The sequence below is a fragment of the Rhipicephalus microplus genome, chromosome 4, assembly GCF_043290135.1.
Source record: "Rhipicephalus microplus isolate Deutch F79 chromosome 4, USDA_Rmic, whole genome shotgun sequence".
Taxonomy (NCBI): Eukaryota; Metazoa; Arthropoda; class Arachnida; order Ixodida; family Ixodidae; genus Rhipicephalus; species Rhipicephalus microplus.
The window spans coordinates 143,020,852-143,038,542 of NC_134703.1; the positions used below are offsets into that span (position 1 = coordinate 143,020,852).

Consider the following 17,691-nt stretch of genomic DNA (forward strand, 5'->3'; position numbering starts at 1 on the left):
CCGGAAGCTTCCGAAGAAACGTCAACGGTGTACTTCACGCTGTGTCCAAGCCGTACACAACACTGTACATTATGTCCACGGCGTACGAGTTCCTGGTCTTTCCCCGCAAATTCCAGTTATATATATATATATATATATATATATATATATATATATATATATATATATATATATATATATATATATATATATATATATATATATATATATATATATATATCAGGCTAAGTCTGAAGTGAGGTGCTAGGCAGCCAGCAGCCTTCTTTGTTCCTGCTTGGTTTTCTCTTTTCTTTCTTTTTATTGCTCTTTCGCAGTATCTTCCGTTTTTTTTCTTGTTATTTCTATCACCCCCAAGGCGCTCGACACACAAAAGAAAAAAAGTGCCCGATTCGGTGAGAGCACGCAATCACACGCCTATGCGTTACGCCAACCTACGACAGCATGCGACGATGACAGCATCGTGGACCCTTCAAGTCCACCGCACTAAAAAAGCGAAGTGCACCCCGCCCGGAGTAAATCTAGTACGTTGCCCCATTGATTGATTGATAAGTGGGGTTTAACGTCCCAAAACCACCATATGATTATGAGAGACGCCGTAGTGGAGGGCTCCGGAAATTTCGACCACCTGGGGTTCTTTAACGTGCACCCAAATCTGAGCACACGGGCCTACAACATTTCCGCCTCCATCGGAAATGCAGCCGCCGCAGCCGGGATTCGAACCCGCGACCTGCGGGTCAGTAGCCGTAGTACGTTGCCCCATGCACCTCGTGAAAACGTTGTGTATGGAATCAGCTAGCTCAGCTCACACTCCCCACCACCGACTTGACTGTCGAGCTGTGACGAAGACGGAGACTTGACCGAACGTTTATTATGACTTCGCACTGTGGCGGGGAGTGGGAGGCGGCATTCCTTATTATCGTGGGGCATATGAAAGACTTGAAATGATTTGATTTGCTTTATCTCTGTCCAAAGCACTGGGCACCTTTCTTCCTTCTCTCTTTCGGTCGCTTATACAGCGGCATTTGCGCGATTATCCGGGCTAGCAAACACCAAATCTCTGCTTTGACATAAAGAGCGATCTCCCCCTCTCTCGCTCTCTCGAAGCCCAACGAGAGCTTTTGCATGTTCAGAATTCCATGCAACGGATGCAAAGCACATGTCACGTTAACCTGACATGATGATCAATTTACGGTAACTGCTTTGATGCTCTCTGTAATCCACCGCTCTAAAAACCCACTGACGCACTTTTTCCCCTTTATAAACATATACGCCAAAAGAGTCGCCCCAACTGATCCCCCCCCCCCCTCTACACACACACACCGAATGCGACGATGTCAACGGAAAAAGGCCAGACAGGGAAAAAAAAACCATGCAAGACGCACCCTCGCTTTCTCGTTTTTCCTTTTTAGATAACATTAACTAGCATTTACGGTTCGAAAAAGCCAAGCGCATACAAAAAAAGACGATAAACACGAGGAAAGGAAAAGTCAGAACACAAGCGCCAACAATCACACGAAAGGTGCGCGAAACAATAGGGGGAACACGAAACGCGCTCAAGTGCGCATGCTACGTGACGAATACAGCGACCCAAACCCCGTCAAACAGGCGTACAACGCGAACTTTTGGAACCTTTTGGAACCTCTCTTTCTCTCCCACCACATCTTTAACTGTTAGCCATTCATTTAGCTGTTGCAGATCTGAAAATTTCCGGGAACGGGACGTATGGTAATTTATTCGTTCATGCACGCTAGGACACTAGAATGTCACGCTTTTTTTAGGGAAGAAAACGTCACAATTGACGTACAATATGTCTTCGACCGGGAGTGAACCTTGCTACACTTTTCAGGGTTCCGATGAATGCACTTGCCATATTGTTTCCGCGGAAGATGCGTCAATTCTATACGCGAAACATAGTGCCCCGATATACTCGGTGATGACTTATGTTTTTTTCGAATAACCAGAGGCTCCCTTGGAGGTTTCAACATACCGCCAAGTAAGGTCAAGTGGTACAAAGCATAGGCCGCAAAATAAAGACGTAATAAATACATAAATAAAATGTAAAAATACAAAAAAATGCGGACATCTCGCATACTCACTCGAGAAGCTCATTTTGGGCTCATCATTCACTCAAATTCACTCACTAATTTTTTTTCTCTCTCTCTACAGGACTCACTCCGAAAACAAGATGCTTACCAGGACTCACTCAGACTCCGAAGCAAGCACTAAAGTGGCCTATTTCACCTATATGTCCAAAATAAAACTCGGGGTATACACCGAGCTTAAACACAGTGCACGATTTCTCTGTTTCTCTATGTGATGCGCAATAAAGACTAATTTGAAAAGGAAGCGCCAAAGTCTTTCAGCTATCAGCAGCAAGCGCTCTTTCACAAGCCGCTATATACGCGCTCTGCGTCATGATTATACTGGCAAAAGCTCGACCTACAAATGCGGTAAAAAGAGCAGCAGCCAGGGCCCAAGCAACGCCATATCCGTCGTGAAAACGTCCCTGAAATAACTAATTCCTCAGGTTCACAGCTATAATGAAGATTCAATCTTCAACCATGGTGACGTGGTACTTCGCTCTACTATAATACGTAAGTTTCATGTATTATCTGTTGGGCTTAAACGTTCCGAAACTCCGAAACCATGATATGACTATGAGAGACACTGTAGTGGTGGGCTCCAGAAATTTTGACCATCTGGTGTTCTTCAAAGTAAATCTCAATCTTGGTACACGCGTCTCAAGCATTACGCCTCAATCGAAAATGCATGTGTGTGCATGCTGTAACGCCAGCACCGCTTCCATGAAAGTGTTTCTCGACTACACTGACGTTAACTCCCTTCAACTTCTGTGAGTGAAAGCGCAAGCAGTGTTCCATATCGGTGTGACGTCGTTTACATCAGAAGTTGTCATATTGTAATACTCTCAATAATAATAATAATAATAATAATAATAATAATAATAATTGGTGCTTAATAACCCAAAACATTCACATGATTCCGATTAACGCCGCAGTCTCGAAAATGTCCACCATCTGGCGTTTTTTAGCGTGCAGTGACATCGCACATGTATGTATGTATGTATGTATGTATGTATGTATGCATGTATGTATGTATGTATATATGTATGTATGTATGCATGTATGCATGCATGTATGTGTGCATGTATGTATGCATGTATACATGCATGTATGCATGCATGTATGCATGCATGTATGTATGCATGTACGTATGTATGTATGTATGTATGTATGTATGTATGTATGCATGCATGCATGTATGCATGTATGCATGCATGCATGCATGTATGTATGTACGCATGTATGCATGCATGCATGTATGTATGTATGTATGTATGTATGTATGTATGTATGTATGTATGTATGTATGTATGTATGTATGTATGTATGCATGTATGCATGCATGTATGTATGCATGTATGCATGCATATATGTATGTATGCATGCATATATGTATGTATGTATGTATGTATGTATGTATGTATGTATGTATGTATGTATGTATGTATGTATGTATGTATGTATGTATGTATGTATGTATGTATGTATGTATGTATGTATGTATGTATGTATGTATGTATGTATGTATGTATGTATGTATGTATGTATGTATGTATGCATGTATGTATGTATGTATATATGTATGTATGTATGCATGTATGCATGCATGTATGTGTGCATGTATGTATGCATGTATACATGCATGTATGCATGCATGTATGCATGCATGTATGTATGCATGTACGTATGTATGTATGTATGTATGTATGTATGTATGTATGTATGTATGCATGCATGCATGTATGCATGTATGCATGCATGCATGCATGTATGTATGTACGCATGTATGCATGCATGTATGTATGTATGTATGTATGTATGTATGTATGTATGTATGTATGTATGTATGTATGCATGCATGTATGTATGCATGTATGCATGCATATATGTATGTATGCATGCATATATGTATGTATGTATGTATGTATGTATGTATGTATGTATGTATGTATGTATGTATGTATGTATGTATGTATGTATGTATGTATGTATGTATGTATGTATGTATGTATGTATGTATGTATGTATGTATGTATGTATGTATGTATGTATGTATGTATGTATGTATGTATGTATGTATGTATGTATGTATGTATGTATGTATGTATGTATGTATGTATGCATGCATGCATGTATGCATGTATGCATGCATGCATGCATGTATGTATGTACGCATGTATGCATGCATGTATGTATGTATGTATGTATGTATGTATGTATGTATGTATGTATGTATGTATGTATGTATGTATGTATGCATGTATGCATGCATGTATGTATGCATGTATGCATGCATATATGTATGTATGCATGCATATATGTATGTATGTATGTATGTATGTATGTATGTATGTATGTATGCATGCATGTATGTATGTATGTATGTATGTATGCATGTATGTATGTATGTATGTATGTATGTATGTATGTATGTATGTATGTATGTATGTATGTATGCATGCATGTATGTATGCATGTATGCATGCATATATGTATGTATGCATGCATATATGTATGTATGTATGTATGTATGTATGTATGTATGTATGTATGTATGCATGCATGTATGTATGTATGTATGTATGTATGCATGTATGTATGTATGTATGTATGCATGCATGTATGTATGCATGCATGTATGTATGTATGTATGTATGTATGTATGTATGTATGTATGTATGTATGTATGTATGTATGTATGTATGTATGCATGCATGTATGTATGCATGTATGCATGCATATATGTATGTATGCATGCATATATGTATGTATGTATGTATGTATGTATGTATGTATGTATGTATGTATGTATGTATGTATGTATGTATGTATGTATGTATGTATGTATGTATGTATGTATGTATGTATGTATGTATGTATGTATGTATGTATGTATGTATGTATGTATGTATGTATGTATGCATGCATGTAAGTATGTATGTATGTTTCTTATTTACTTTGCTTTGTTCACTGCTGAGCCTACTTCGGAAGACAAGCGACAAAACTTAGCATTTATCTTAATTTTGTTTGCCTATGGTTTCGATCAACCCACCCGTTGAAGGCAAATAGAGTTGGGCAACACTGGCAAAAAGGTTAACCTAGCAGCTAAGAAGTTGTTTCGCTTATCCTCCTCTACATGCATATGAAACATGAAACAAGCCGGACTCCGTTAGTATATTTAGTTTGCGTTTGTAATGCTATCGTACCCGACCCCGCCTCCATTGTGCCGCGAAGAATGGTTGTTCCACGTGGTTATATCAGGTTTGAGGAAATGACGACTTTCCCTTTGTGGCGGCGCGCCGAGACGCGAAACGAAGGAAAACGTTCGAGCACGGGTATCCGTATTCCTGTGTAACACTCCCAAGTGGACCTGGCGTGCCACGTCGCGTTGCTTGAACGCAAAAAGAAGCTCAGGTCGATATTTAATGTCGAGCGATAACGCTTTTATGCGTATATTTTCCCAACAAGTCCGTTAATTGCGAGCCACCTGTGAAAGTCGCGGGAACATTTTTAGGTGCTTCCGGTGCAGCTCTGCTCGCTGTGACACCCAGCGATACCCACTGCCGATGCCTTTGCATGAATCTACCGCCCTCACTACAAGGCCCCTGTGCGTGCGACCATACCCTGGCGTGAAGGTCGCGAAATACCCTCTAATCTAGGAGGCTTTGTCTCGGGCACTACCGGCCGACGCAACCTCTACCGAAACGGAGCAGGTCAGTACAGAGAATCGAAAGAGGCTTCTTATGTGATTCTTAGAAGAGAAAAGAAGATAAAAGTGAGCCCAGCAACTGTCTGCATCATAATAGCTAACAAGGGATGGAAGTAAGGGGGGATTAAAAGGATAGGATTAAAAGGTACAGAGACAGAAAGGGGCGGGGGGGGAGAGAATGGCGCAAGGACTGCGACACCCAGAAGTAAGAAAAAGATAGGAAAGATGGACACGGTCGCAGGAGTCCGAAGACAGGGCACCACTGAGCAAGAGCTCTTGTCGGCGTCAGAAGATGGCGTAGGAAGAGCCAGTCGGCCAGAGCTGCGCTGTCATCGGAGATTGCGGGGGAAGAAACAGTCGGCACGAAATACAGAGAGTGAGTCGGCGAAAGAGGCGGATTGGGCTCAAGACTATCTGAGGCCGCTAAAATTCTAGGAACGTGGACGTGCTCTTCGAGGGTTCCGAACCCAAAAAAAGAGAAAAAGAAAGCAAAAGCGCCTCGCTCAAGTACTTGACATAGAAAATCGACGCCACCTTCAGCAGAATGGATGAGCTTGCTACTTGAAGTACGAGCGTGACTCTGTCCATCTGTCCGTAGGGGTCGAGTAAAAGATACGGCGCTCGGCTGTTGACACGAATGTCGCGATTTCGATCCCAGCAGCAGCGGTCGCAAATTGACAGAGACAAAATCATAGAGGCCTGCGTACTGTGCAATGTCAGAGCGCGTTAAAGAACACCATATTGACGAATTATGCGGAGCCCTTCCACTACGACGATCCTCATTACTATGGCCGTGTCTCTCTTTTCTTTCCTGTCCCTCTTTAGGTCCTGTTGCGTTTGACGAGCCACCCTTTGGCCACGGCCGCCAGAACGGAAGAAGGGCTGTCGCCTCATTTAGTGGAGACAAGTTGCAGCGCGCAGACACCCTGCTGGTTCCATGTGCTGGGCGCTGCGTGGCTGCTATTCCTCCACAGAGCACTGCTGTCCTTGAGGTCGGCGCGGAGATCCGACACGTGGGTTCTTCCTGCCACAATGCCGAGTTTCCAATAGTTATAGCGCGAGAACGAAACGACGACACAGAGACAAGAAGGACACGAAGGACTCATGTCCTTCTTGTCTCTGTGTCATCGTTTTGTTCTCGCGCTATAACTATCGTCACGCCATACCAACTAGCCCAAGCCGCCACACTGCCGAGTTTTCGCCAAATATGGACATCAGACCACTGCGCTGTGCGTCTCTGACTGATGGGCCACCGACTCTCAAATCAGCACAAGATGTCCAGGCATTCGCCCTAGGAGGCACCTAGCCGCGACCGCCGTTCGACAAAGCATGGGTGGTCGGGCCGAGCGGCGAGATAACACTCATTACACCCCTCTCACGGGAAGCAAGATGCGCCGGAGGAGGCAGCATCGCAGGGACCATGCACGTGTTTCGTTTATGTGTGTATGTTGGGGGCGGTGCCAGCTTAATGACCCTCGTGTGTGTTGTTGAACCTTTTATTGGACAGTGTAGTATGAACCTATTCCCCGATCTAGGTATTTGGGAAAATGAGACTGTTTAAAATCAGCCCTCGCGAGCTGCTCAGTGGTTGTTCACGGTGCTTGTTCAATGGAGAGCCTTTCAATGTAGAGCTTGGAATGTAGTGCTTCAGGCCAGAGAGCTCTTGCCATTTAAATAATGTAAATAAACCCTCTCTACTAAGTTCAACTTCATCCTGCCTCAACATATACATCCCGGATCTCCGGTGCCTGCAAACCCCGGTCGCAACAGTCCCTTTATACCTTCTCCACGTGCAGGATAGTGAACCGGACGTGTTTTTAGGATTGATTCTTGTCTTTCCTTGCTCCGCTCTCTCTCCCTCTCTCCACGTTGATTCTCCTCCCCACACGCACAGTAGCAAACATAGCAGTCTTGTATGCCACCCGGCCTTTATTGCGGTCTCTATAAGCACTCTTACAGCCCACGTACTGCTTTGTACTGTGCTTCGTCGTCATTGTCATCAGCAGCAGCAACAGCTTGAGTATACGTTACGCCCTCTGCAGGGCAAATGCCTCTGCCATGTCTCTTCAATTAACCCTGTCACGGGCTTACGGCGGCAACGTTATAACCACAAACATCTTGACCTCAAAAATGTGGCAGCCTGGGCTAGTTGGTATGACATGACGATAGTAATAGCGCGAGAACATAACAACGACACAGAGACAAGAAGGACACGAAGGACACGAGCACTCGTGTCCGTGTCCTTTTTGTCCCTGTCTCGTCGTTCTGTTCTCGCGCTATAACTATCATCATCTTGACCTCATTTGCCCGCTTTCTGTATTTCTGTCTTCCCCTTGCGTGCTTACCTTCTCTTGAAAGCCAGTTTGTTACTCTTAGTGATCAGCGGCAGTCTTGCCAACTCGCTAGATGTACTACGAATTTCCTCTTCTTGATTTCGACTTTGATATTGTAACGATGCATTGGATTTATTTAAAAGATGAGAGAGGTTCGAGACGCTTAGTGCAGCGCAAGAGACAGGACGGTAAGCCCCACAACAGACAACAGCTCGCTTCTCGTGCCTTTTTCTCCCTCCTCTTCTTCTTGGCTCAAGCGAATTCCTGCAGCGCGACAATAACTGCACTCTAACATGCTCCCAAATCGAAGTCGACGACTGCTTTTTTTTTTAATTTCTTCCCCATCGAAATGGTGCTGCTGTGGCCAGGAACGGATTGCATCCTTGAGCTTTGCCTAAGATACCCCGGTACGTCACACAGAACGGTAGCGAAGCCATTTTACGGGAACATAATTTGACTTTTTGAGTATACACTGAAGGCGCATCGACGTACTGCGGCCGCGAATATAGAGGGCGAGATCGGACTATAGGTGGCAGCACCATCTCTGCGCATACATGTGTGCATAGGCGGTCGGCGGCGCGTATACAAATACACGCAGCGCCGCTTCCTCGCGTGCGGTTTTTGGGCCGATTCTCGGCGCATAAAATGCGTTGACTACCGTTTACTGTCAATATCTACGCTCTTCTCTACTGGGGTTCTTACCACCTGGGGTTCTTCAGTGTGCCCCAAATCTGAGCACACGGGCCTACAGCATTTCCGCATCCATCGAAAATGCAGCCGCCGCAGCCGGGATTCGATCCCGCCACCTGCGACTCGGCAGCCGAGTACCTTAGCCGCTAGACCACCACGGCGGCGCAAGGACGGAACATTGTTTTGCTGTGACAAATTCAAGAAGCAAGAGCAAAATGCAAGTGTAGGTCGAAGGGTTGAAGTTGGAAGCAGTATTGTCCTGTTAAAGCAGCATGCACTGGCATGCAATGATACGTTAAATCTCGAATCCAGAAACCAAGCTGGGCACGGAGTTTTTTTTTCTCATTTCTTTATTTTAAGTATTTTATAAGTGATGCGATCATCACGCCCATCGATCGAAGTTTTCGGTTTCAGTGAGAAGCCTCAATAGTTGGTGTACACGTTTTACATCTCATAACCGCGATATTGCTGAGGGACGCTGTAGCGGAGGGCTCCTGAAATCGCAAACATCGGCGCGCCGTACAGGCGGTATCTAACACTTCGCCTCCACCAAAATGGCGACCGCCACGGAAGGGATCAAACCCACGACTTAAACTCAATAAGATGCTTACCCGGGCTCACTCAGACTCCGAAGCAAACACCACAGTGGCCTATTTCACCTATATGTCTAAAATAAAAATAAATAAATAAATAAAATAGTGTTGCAAAGGGTGCTTTCTCGTAAAAGCACCATTTTTACACCCTTTTGGGTGCATAAATTTTTACTCTGCAATCGACCACCGGCCGTAGCGGCTAAACCAAGGCGGCGAGCAATCCTACACCGTGGAGATCATATATAGCTGCTTCCTCTAGCTCACACGCCTCAAAAACACGCGCTAACTGCACGGCGTTGACGACACACCCGAGGCAGTCCCGCTTGCCGAGCTGTATACATGAAGATAAAGAGCAATTTTCACGGTGTTTACCTCACACGCATAATCATTTATTATTATTATTATTATTATTATTATTATTATTATTATTATTATTATTATTATTATTATTGCCAGCAAAGCTCAATAAAGCCACACCCTGTCAACTGTACCGCGGAGTGCGCCATGCAGGAAGTGGTCCGCTGGCGGCGGCGCTCAAGATTATACTTTATAACCTCGAGGAAGACCATTTCGCGTTAGCGTCATCTGGAGGAAGGTCGCGACGCGCATGGTTCTCGCTGCAGAAAACATTAGCTGAGAAACCTTGGCTGAGCCAGGAAAAACAAAAAAAAGGGGGAGGGGGAGGCAGCTGAGTAGAGAGAAAAAGCGAAAGAAAGCACGCAGCCCTGACTGCAGTCATTGTGGCATAAACAAAACAGGAAAAAAAGTGCCATCGCGTCTTTTCGAAACGAAATTCACGAGTTTCCCACGCACGTTTGGAACGCTTGAAAATATACGCCGGCTGGCGGACGTAGGCTTTCAATCAAGCCACAGTTATATATAACGTTTCTAGCTAAAAATGAGACGTATTTTTTCTATAGGAAGGGAAGGGGGGTAAGCTCCATCGTGTGTGCGTGGGTGTTCATGTTTAATTTTTGGATTGGTAGTAAGTTTAGCGGCGAACACTCGGCCATAGAAAAATCTCTCGGATTTCTAGACAAGTGTCTTTGGGATCCCACACGGTTAGTATTCAGTGGCATCCTATTTCGTATGAGAATAAGTTCTCGATGATCCCGAATAGCATAAAGTACGTTTACTTCTACTTGCATCACATACCACTACTACTACTACTACTACTACTACTACTACTACTACTACTACTACTAATAATAATAATAATAATATTAATAATAATAATAATAATAAAAATAATAATATTGATAATAATAATAATAATAATATTATTATTAATGATAATAATAATAATAATAATAATAATAATAATAATAATAATAATAATAATAATAATAATAATAATAATAATAATGACAATTATAATCTTCATAATAGTAATAGTTTTCAAAACTATTAATAATAATATTAATAGTTATTAGTTAATATTATTAATTATCTGGAGTTTTACCTGCCACCACCCGGATAGGGCAAGCCATCGTGGTCTAAACATTTCGACCCTATGGTGTTTTACAACGCGCACTGGTCTCATGCATCGTAGCCTACAAGCACGCGAGCCTTTATCATTACGCCTCATTCGAAATGCTACCTCCGCCGTCGCATTTAGCCCGTGAACTTTCACTTATACAGTGTCGGTGATGTTCCAACACGACATAAACCTGGTCATCTTTAAGCCTCAGTATTTCTCCCTTTGTTTATATTTGCAGTGCTCTTCGTTAAGCATTCATGTTCCTTGTGTTGGAATTCCTTGAACATTAGAAATTTATTTCAGTTTTAGAAATTACTTCAGTGCTATTTGCCTATAGTCTAGTCTACAACAATCCGACAACCTTAAATGTTGCCCTCTTCTATAGGCTGCCCCTATAGGCCAGTATTTGCACGCACAGGCGCCGCCAGGGGGCGGCACCCCGGGCCAGTGCCCCCCGCCCCCCCCGAACTTTATTTTTCGCCATGGCCTCAGAGTGAAACAGCCCCATTTTCAGGAAGCCACCCCTCTCCCCCTAAAAAAAACATTTCTGCCTATGCCCCTGATGGCAAGAGATCATCTATATTAGATTGTGAGTGTACACTTTCTGTCAATTAGGGCAGCGTATTTCGATGGCAACGAAAGGATAAAAGTGGTCACACACACGAATAAAGACAGGCTTATTGGTGAACACCAGACAATTGATCTGGAACCTTAACTTATGACATACCCCATAAAGATCCGACCTCTCTCTCTCTCTCACACACACACACACACACACACACACACACACACACACACACACACACACACACACACACACACACACACACACACACGCACACACACACACACACACACACACAAAATCTTTGTTAAGCATGGGAAAATGACTGCCTAAAGAAATGCCGTGAAAAGAGAGAAGAAATAAATAAGACTGAAAAAGTCGATTCGATTTGACCACCGTTTTGCACTATTGCCTCCGCGGTAAAATTATACCAACATGACCAGATTTGATTACCACCCACCAGTGCTGACCTTGCACAGTGCAGCCCAACCGCAAGTCCACGCACAATTTGCTGGCGCTTATACACGGGGCAGGATGAACTATACAATGTATTGTTACTGCTCTTTCAGTAAGCTCCCAAACCATTCGAGTACCCAACGTGTATTATTCAGCATATTAATAGGTATGCCCGCAGCGTGCCTGGAATAAACAGTCGCTTCGTTATATCCGATCTCAAAACGAAGCGATCTCGCTTCTCTCATTGACGTCTTTTATTTCTACCACCGTCTGCGGAACCACTGTTCTGGCAACAGAGTATTGTGAGAGGCATCCCCATTTCAAGAATACAGCACTCAGAAAATCCTAATATCAGATGCTTTTTATAAATAACGGTGAAGCATCTCTGTTGTACGTAGACAAGCCACAAGCAGGATACTTGAGTCAGACTCACGCCATGACGTAAACATATACGAGAAAAAGACAGAGAGGAAAAAGCGTCGTGTTCTGGCTGTAAACATACATACGTTCCTTGGTATATAAAAAATACGCGCAGTTCTCGACTTCTTTTCAGCTACAAAAAACACTGACGTGAGAAAAGACAACGAAACTGGCATGATCACCCGCAAAGAATTTTTTTTTAATCTTAAAACACGTATCTATATATCTTATGTCAGGAGCTTGGACGACGACACACCACCAGTGACACCATGTACCTGCGGGTGTCTGTTGTCCTTCGAGGAAAAAAGAGTTAAAGCAAGGACACCCATATGAGGACCGATGACAGGTGCGTTTATTCACGCGATGGCTTCCAACGTTTAGACGAGGGCAGCCCACTTCCGAAAAGCAGCAGCTGTGCTTCGGTGCTGCAACAATACTTCATACCCATTCGCGTGCGACAAAAAACATGATTTTAAAAAATGATTTCTTCTAATATAGGTGAACGTTCCCGGTAATATTCACGTATACAGGAAAACATAGAATTCAAAAGAACAAATGTCAGGGCTTGCATTAGTTCACGCTATAGAGTTGAAACAGCGACGCTGAACGATTCTGAAGTGTAATATCGTCAAACTAGGGTCAAACTAGACGATGCTAGGTTGTTGTCAATCTTTAGCTGTCAGCAATGCTGGGTTGTTTCAAGGTATACCTTCTCAGCACAGAGAGGTTCATGTTTATTAACAAACAGTCACAAGCGCGACACGAAGTTCCAAAGTACAGGGACTGAAACTCGGGCCGAAACCGAGCCTTCGCACGTCTCGTGGGGGTCTACGGGCCCAGTCGTCGTTCGCGTAGGAGTTCCAACACATCGCGTCGTTCTCGCAGCAGCCTTGCTTTTCCCGTTTCTCAGTATTCTCCTGCTGTGGGAACGGCTGAAGCACAGACGGAATCACGCTTAGCAACGGACGCATTTTGTTGTCCGCAGCTGGCACGCTCACATTAGTTACAAGCTTCAGTTCATCCTTGATTTATAGCACAAGGACCTAGCATAGAGTACGGTACCTGAGGTATACATCACTACGGCGTCGTTCTTTGCATATTTCTGCTGAAAATGGCAGCCGAAGCGGCCGCGCTCCATAGAAGTGTCATTCCGTCTGAACGCCATACAGATGCTTCGGCGAAGCTGAAACGTGCGGCCATAGTAATCATCGCATGCTTAATCCCGAGAGTTAATTGAAACCTTCTCAAATTGCTCGTTACGTTTGTCTAGAAATGTTAATTGGTTTTTGCCGCCCACCTCTTGCCTTCTTCATTTTAGTGGACCAGCGGGGAACAGTCGCACTTGCCCAATTTTCAGTGTCACATACTTGTGTGTACACGCCATTTCGTACACACGAATGCTTTCACGGCGGCTCAAAGCGCTTCGCCGTTAAAACGCATACAGTTATTAAAAAATTCTGAAATGTCACGCACCTTTCATTTAGCAGCATATTTCCGCTATTACGGCGCACTATAAGTAGTTGGCTCTCGATCCAAGTATTACAGAATGTTCGCAATATATGGTAGTAAATTCAAGATCAATCACAACGGTTATGGCAGTGTGCCAAGAAAAAACTTTTGCGGCCGCACAGTAAGATCAGTGAGGGATAAGCTTTAACAGAAGAACGTTCTTCGCACTTTATCGGAACGACCGCATGCATGATACAACCACAGCATCGCTTAATTGAAGTGTGAGGCGACGCACTGTAGTTTGCAGACGACGCGATACAACGAAGCGTTCCGAGTTAGAGCAATACATAGAGTTTCATACAATAATACCTAGAGGGGAATCTGGCGCTAGTGTCTACGCGGGCTCCTTCAGCGGCGCTTGTACCCCCATGGGAATTATGGGAAGTACAGGCTTCGGATGGATCACGTTCTTGAGATTCGCGACGCTTGTTTGCTGAGCGTAAAACAAAGTGATATGAAGTTAGGTCTGATTGGAACTTGTTTAATTTTGTTTTACGCAAACTTTATTGCAAAATGTTGTTGTGACTAGGGGGTAGAATAAACGTGGACAAATTTAACCACCAGCGTATGTATTGCTCTGCCATCGCGTTCCAGATTTGGCATCAAGATGTAATGAATTATTCTTTACAACATTTCATATCAAACATTCTTGTTTTGCCCTCGAAAGTACGCAATATCTATTTATGGAAATAACAGCACAACATTAAGTGAGAAACACTTAAAAGTTTCGTCTGCTGCGATGCCAGACGCGTGTGTTCAAGCTGTCTGCCCCCAACGCACCTCTCGTTTTGTTGTGAAGTCGAGTCAGAAGAGCGTGACTGTGCGTCTACTTCCCGTCACCGTCGTTTTGCAGTTGATTTCAACGAGTTTCGGCAAGACGCAAAAACAACAAATGTGAACTCGATGTAATATCCTGCACTCGTATGGGACGCTACATCTATGCGCAGCGGTGAGTGGACGACGCGTCGCTTAAACTGTCAAACGCGACGTATACCCCTGTCACACGGGCACTCACGAAGACCGTTTAACTCCCTCGTCCTTACGACAACGAAGATGCGGTCCGTGTCACACGGCCACCCTTACGCAAGCGAAGGTAAATGGAGCATTTCGCAAATGACATTCAACGATCTCCCTTCGCAGCCAAACGAGGTACTCTCGTCCCCAGCAGTCTAAGGTCAGAAAAAAATTTCGAGCACGAAGTGGCCGCAGTGAAAGAATAATACATTTTGGCAATATTAAACATTCTTTCGTTCTAGTACTCATTCACAACGGGTGTTTGTTTAGAATAATGAAATTAGAATACATTTCCTAAAATCAAACAGCGCTAGCTGAGCCCCCTCGCGGCAACTGTTACAACCTCATCATGGCCGTGTGACACTGCCACAACTCCTTCTCCGTTGAACCCCCTAGGGGAGATTTACGTTGACGGTGTTCAACGGAGTTTGGTGGTGGCCGTGTGACAGGGATATCATACAGCTCCAGAGTTGCAGTAAACTGAGAGGCGTAGCAGTTTTCAGCTTCCTTGAACAACAAAGGCGCAGCTTCAGTCCTTTGCACCCACCCCACTACCCACTCTACGCGAAGAACGATACTGAAACTGTAGAAAAAGATCCGTAGACAGTTCACTGGCAAACGCGATCCAATCCGAAGCCTATACTTCTCATAATTCCCATGAGGGTACACGATCGCCGCGCCAGATTCCTCTCTAGGTATAACTGTATGAATTTCCATGGAGCAATATAACCACTGGATGACAATTGGCATCGGAAACACATGCAATGTGAGTGTAAATAAAGGTGTATGCATACAGTTATCGCACAGTGCAAAATCTATTTGCGAAAGAATATGACTGAATGACAGGCAAAATGACGACAACTGTGGTTCGAAAGAAGCTTGCGTCACAGTCGGCTGAAGCCACAGCACGCGATCAGGCATAGCGACAGCTCAATTAACGTCGTGCAAGAACGTTTGACAGGTCAACGACAAGCGGTGAAAACTGCAATTGTACCACACGGCTCTGTTATAATAGTGCGGTTGGGAACTGTCAAAAATCGGCAGGCGGCTTCAAGAATAAACTCCGAATTTCAGAGAAGCTGAGATAGAATTCCCCCACGGTAACATGTAGTATCAAAATATGACCTCACGTATAGCGCATAACAAGCCGGCTAACGGCAACGACAGATGCCTGAAATCACCAACGCTGCATCGACAACACGGCCGGAGTGCTCAAACACAGCGCGCGAGCCCCGAGCCCGAACGGGCAGGAAGGAAGGCGGAGTAGAAGCGGGAAAGCCGGAAGATTTCCGGCTGCGCACGGCAGAGAACGACGCCGGTGGCGCCGCGTTCTCTCCGACGCCCCCTGCAAAGCGCGGGCTGGCGCCTTTGCAAATCAAAACATTGCCGCCTGGCTGACTTCAGCCAGCGTGCTATCGATCGGCACGGAGACACACCGAGCGACCGAGGCCGTTCCGTGTTGTGGTGGGTGCCCTCTCACTCGCGCTGCACACGACGTTTTCCCCACCTCACACTTTTTTTTTTTTTTCGCACGTTCACCGATCCTCTTTCTTCTCTCTCTCTTTTTTTTATTCCTTGAATCCGAGGCGCGCGGCGCGTACCCGAAGGGTTAACCCGGAAACCGCGCTTCTCTCACTGAGCTCCCAATGGATAAAAATTAAGAGCCAGGGCGGGAAACATCAACGCGCGCGCGCGTCTGTGCGGTTCGGGGTTCTGCGCACGGAGAGAACCCGAGTGGGCGTGGACAGTTGAGCGGAAGCGCTCTACTCACCGGCGCTGTAGATCCTGCGAAACTTGAAGTACGTCGCCTTGAGGTTGTTAATCTTCGTCTTGCAGTCGATGGACGAGCGCTCGTATCCGTGCATGCGAAGCTTGTTGGCAATCATCTCCCAGATGACCGAGTGCCGGTAGGCCGAGTCAAACTTCTTCTGCGTCTCTGGGTCACTCCACAGCGTGATGAGCGCATCGCTTTCGGCGACGCTGAAATTCTTGGACCGCCGCACCAGCTCCATATTGGATCGCCGCGGCGGCTCGGCGACGTCGCCCACAGTGAGCACCAGGGCGGCGCCGCAGTCGCTTGGCCTCGCCTCCGACGCCACCACCACACTACGACGTCGGCGATAGTCACAGGCAAGATGCAGGAACGTCTGCGGCCATTGGCGCACTCACGCGCGCACAAACACACACACACGCGAACAGCAAGAGAGACCGCGCGAGCGCCGCACTCAAACGACGCCGCCTCCGACGACAGCGCCCGGCGTTTGCTGCTGCTGCCGCCGCGCCGCTTCACTCTTCGTACGCCGCCGCGCTCGCTGCAGGCGACGCTGTCCGCCGAGGCTCTTCCTTTCGCCCTGTCGCAGCTAGCGGCGGCGCAGCTCCGACGGTTGCTGCCGCACGCAACAGCCCCGTTTAATTATCATTACGAGAGGATGCAGTGCGCCTGCGCGCACGTTAACGACGTTCAAGGCAATGGTTGCCATGGCGACGCCACTTCTCCCGCGCGCGCTCTCTGTCTCCTTCACTGCAGGCGGCACTGCGCCGCACTCTCTTTTTTACCCTCGCTCTCGGCAGAGAAAGAGAAGGAAGCCCGGTTTCTCCTCGCTCTCTATTTATTACTATTATTATCGACCAGACGCGACTAGACGATAAGGAGGAGGCCGCTGCTGGCGTTCTGCGTGCGTCCACAGCGCTGTGCTGCTGCTCCTCGCAGAGGCGGTCATGGCTGCAGCAGTCGGCGGCGAGGGAGGCCCCTTCAATCCGCTCCAGCAGAGGCACGGCGGAATGATGACTTTCTACCCCCTCCCCTCCGTGCTCTCCTTCCCTCCACACCCGGCGGGCTGA

General features: G+C 45.7%; 1 protein-coding gene across 2 annotated transcripts in view; it reads right to left on the reverse strand.

The window, feature by feature from the left end:
- LOC119172388 (uncharacterized) overlaps nt 1-17,374 on the reverse strand; it is a 132,647-nt gene extending 115,273 nt beyond the window's left edge. Inside the window, exon 1 of one of the 2 annotated variants that reach the window (XM_037423459.2) lies at nt 16,622-17,374. In XM_037423459.2, coding sequence (XP_037279356.1) covers nt 16,622-16,862 — 241 coding nt within the window. In that variant the 5' untranslated portion in view covers nt 16,863-17,374. The remainder of the gene's footprint in view (nt 1-16,621) is intronic. The other variant, XM_037423458.2, reaches the window with a different exon arrangement.
- Between the last annotated feature and the right edge of the window lie 317 nt (nt 17,375-17,691).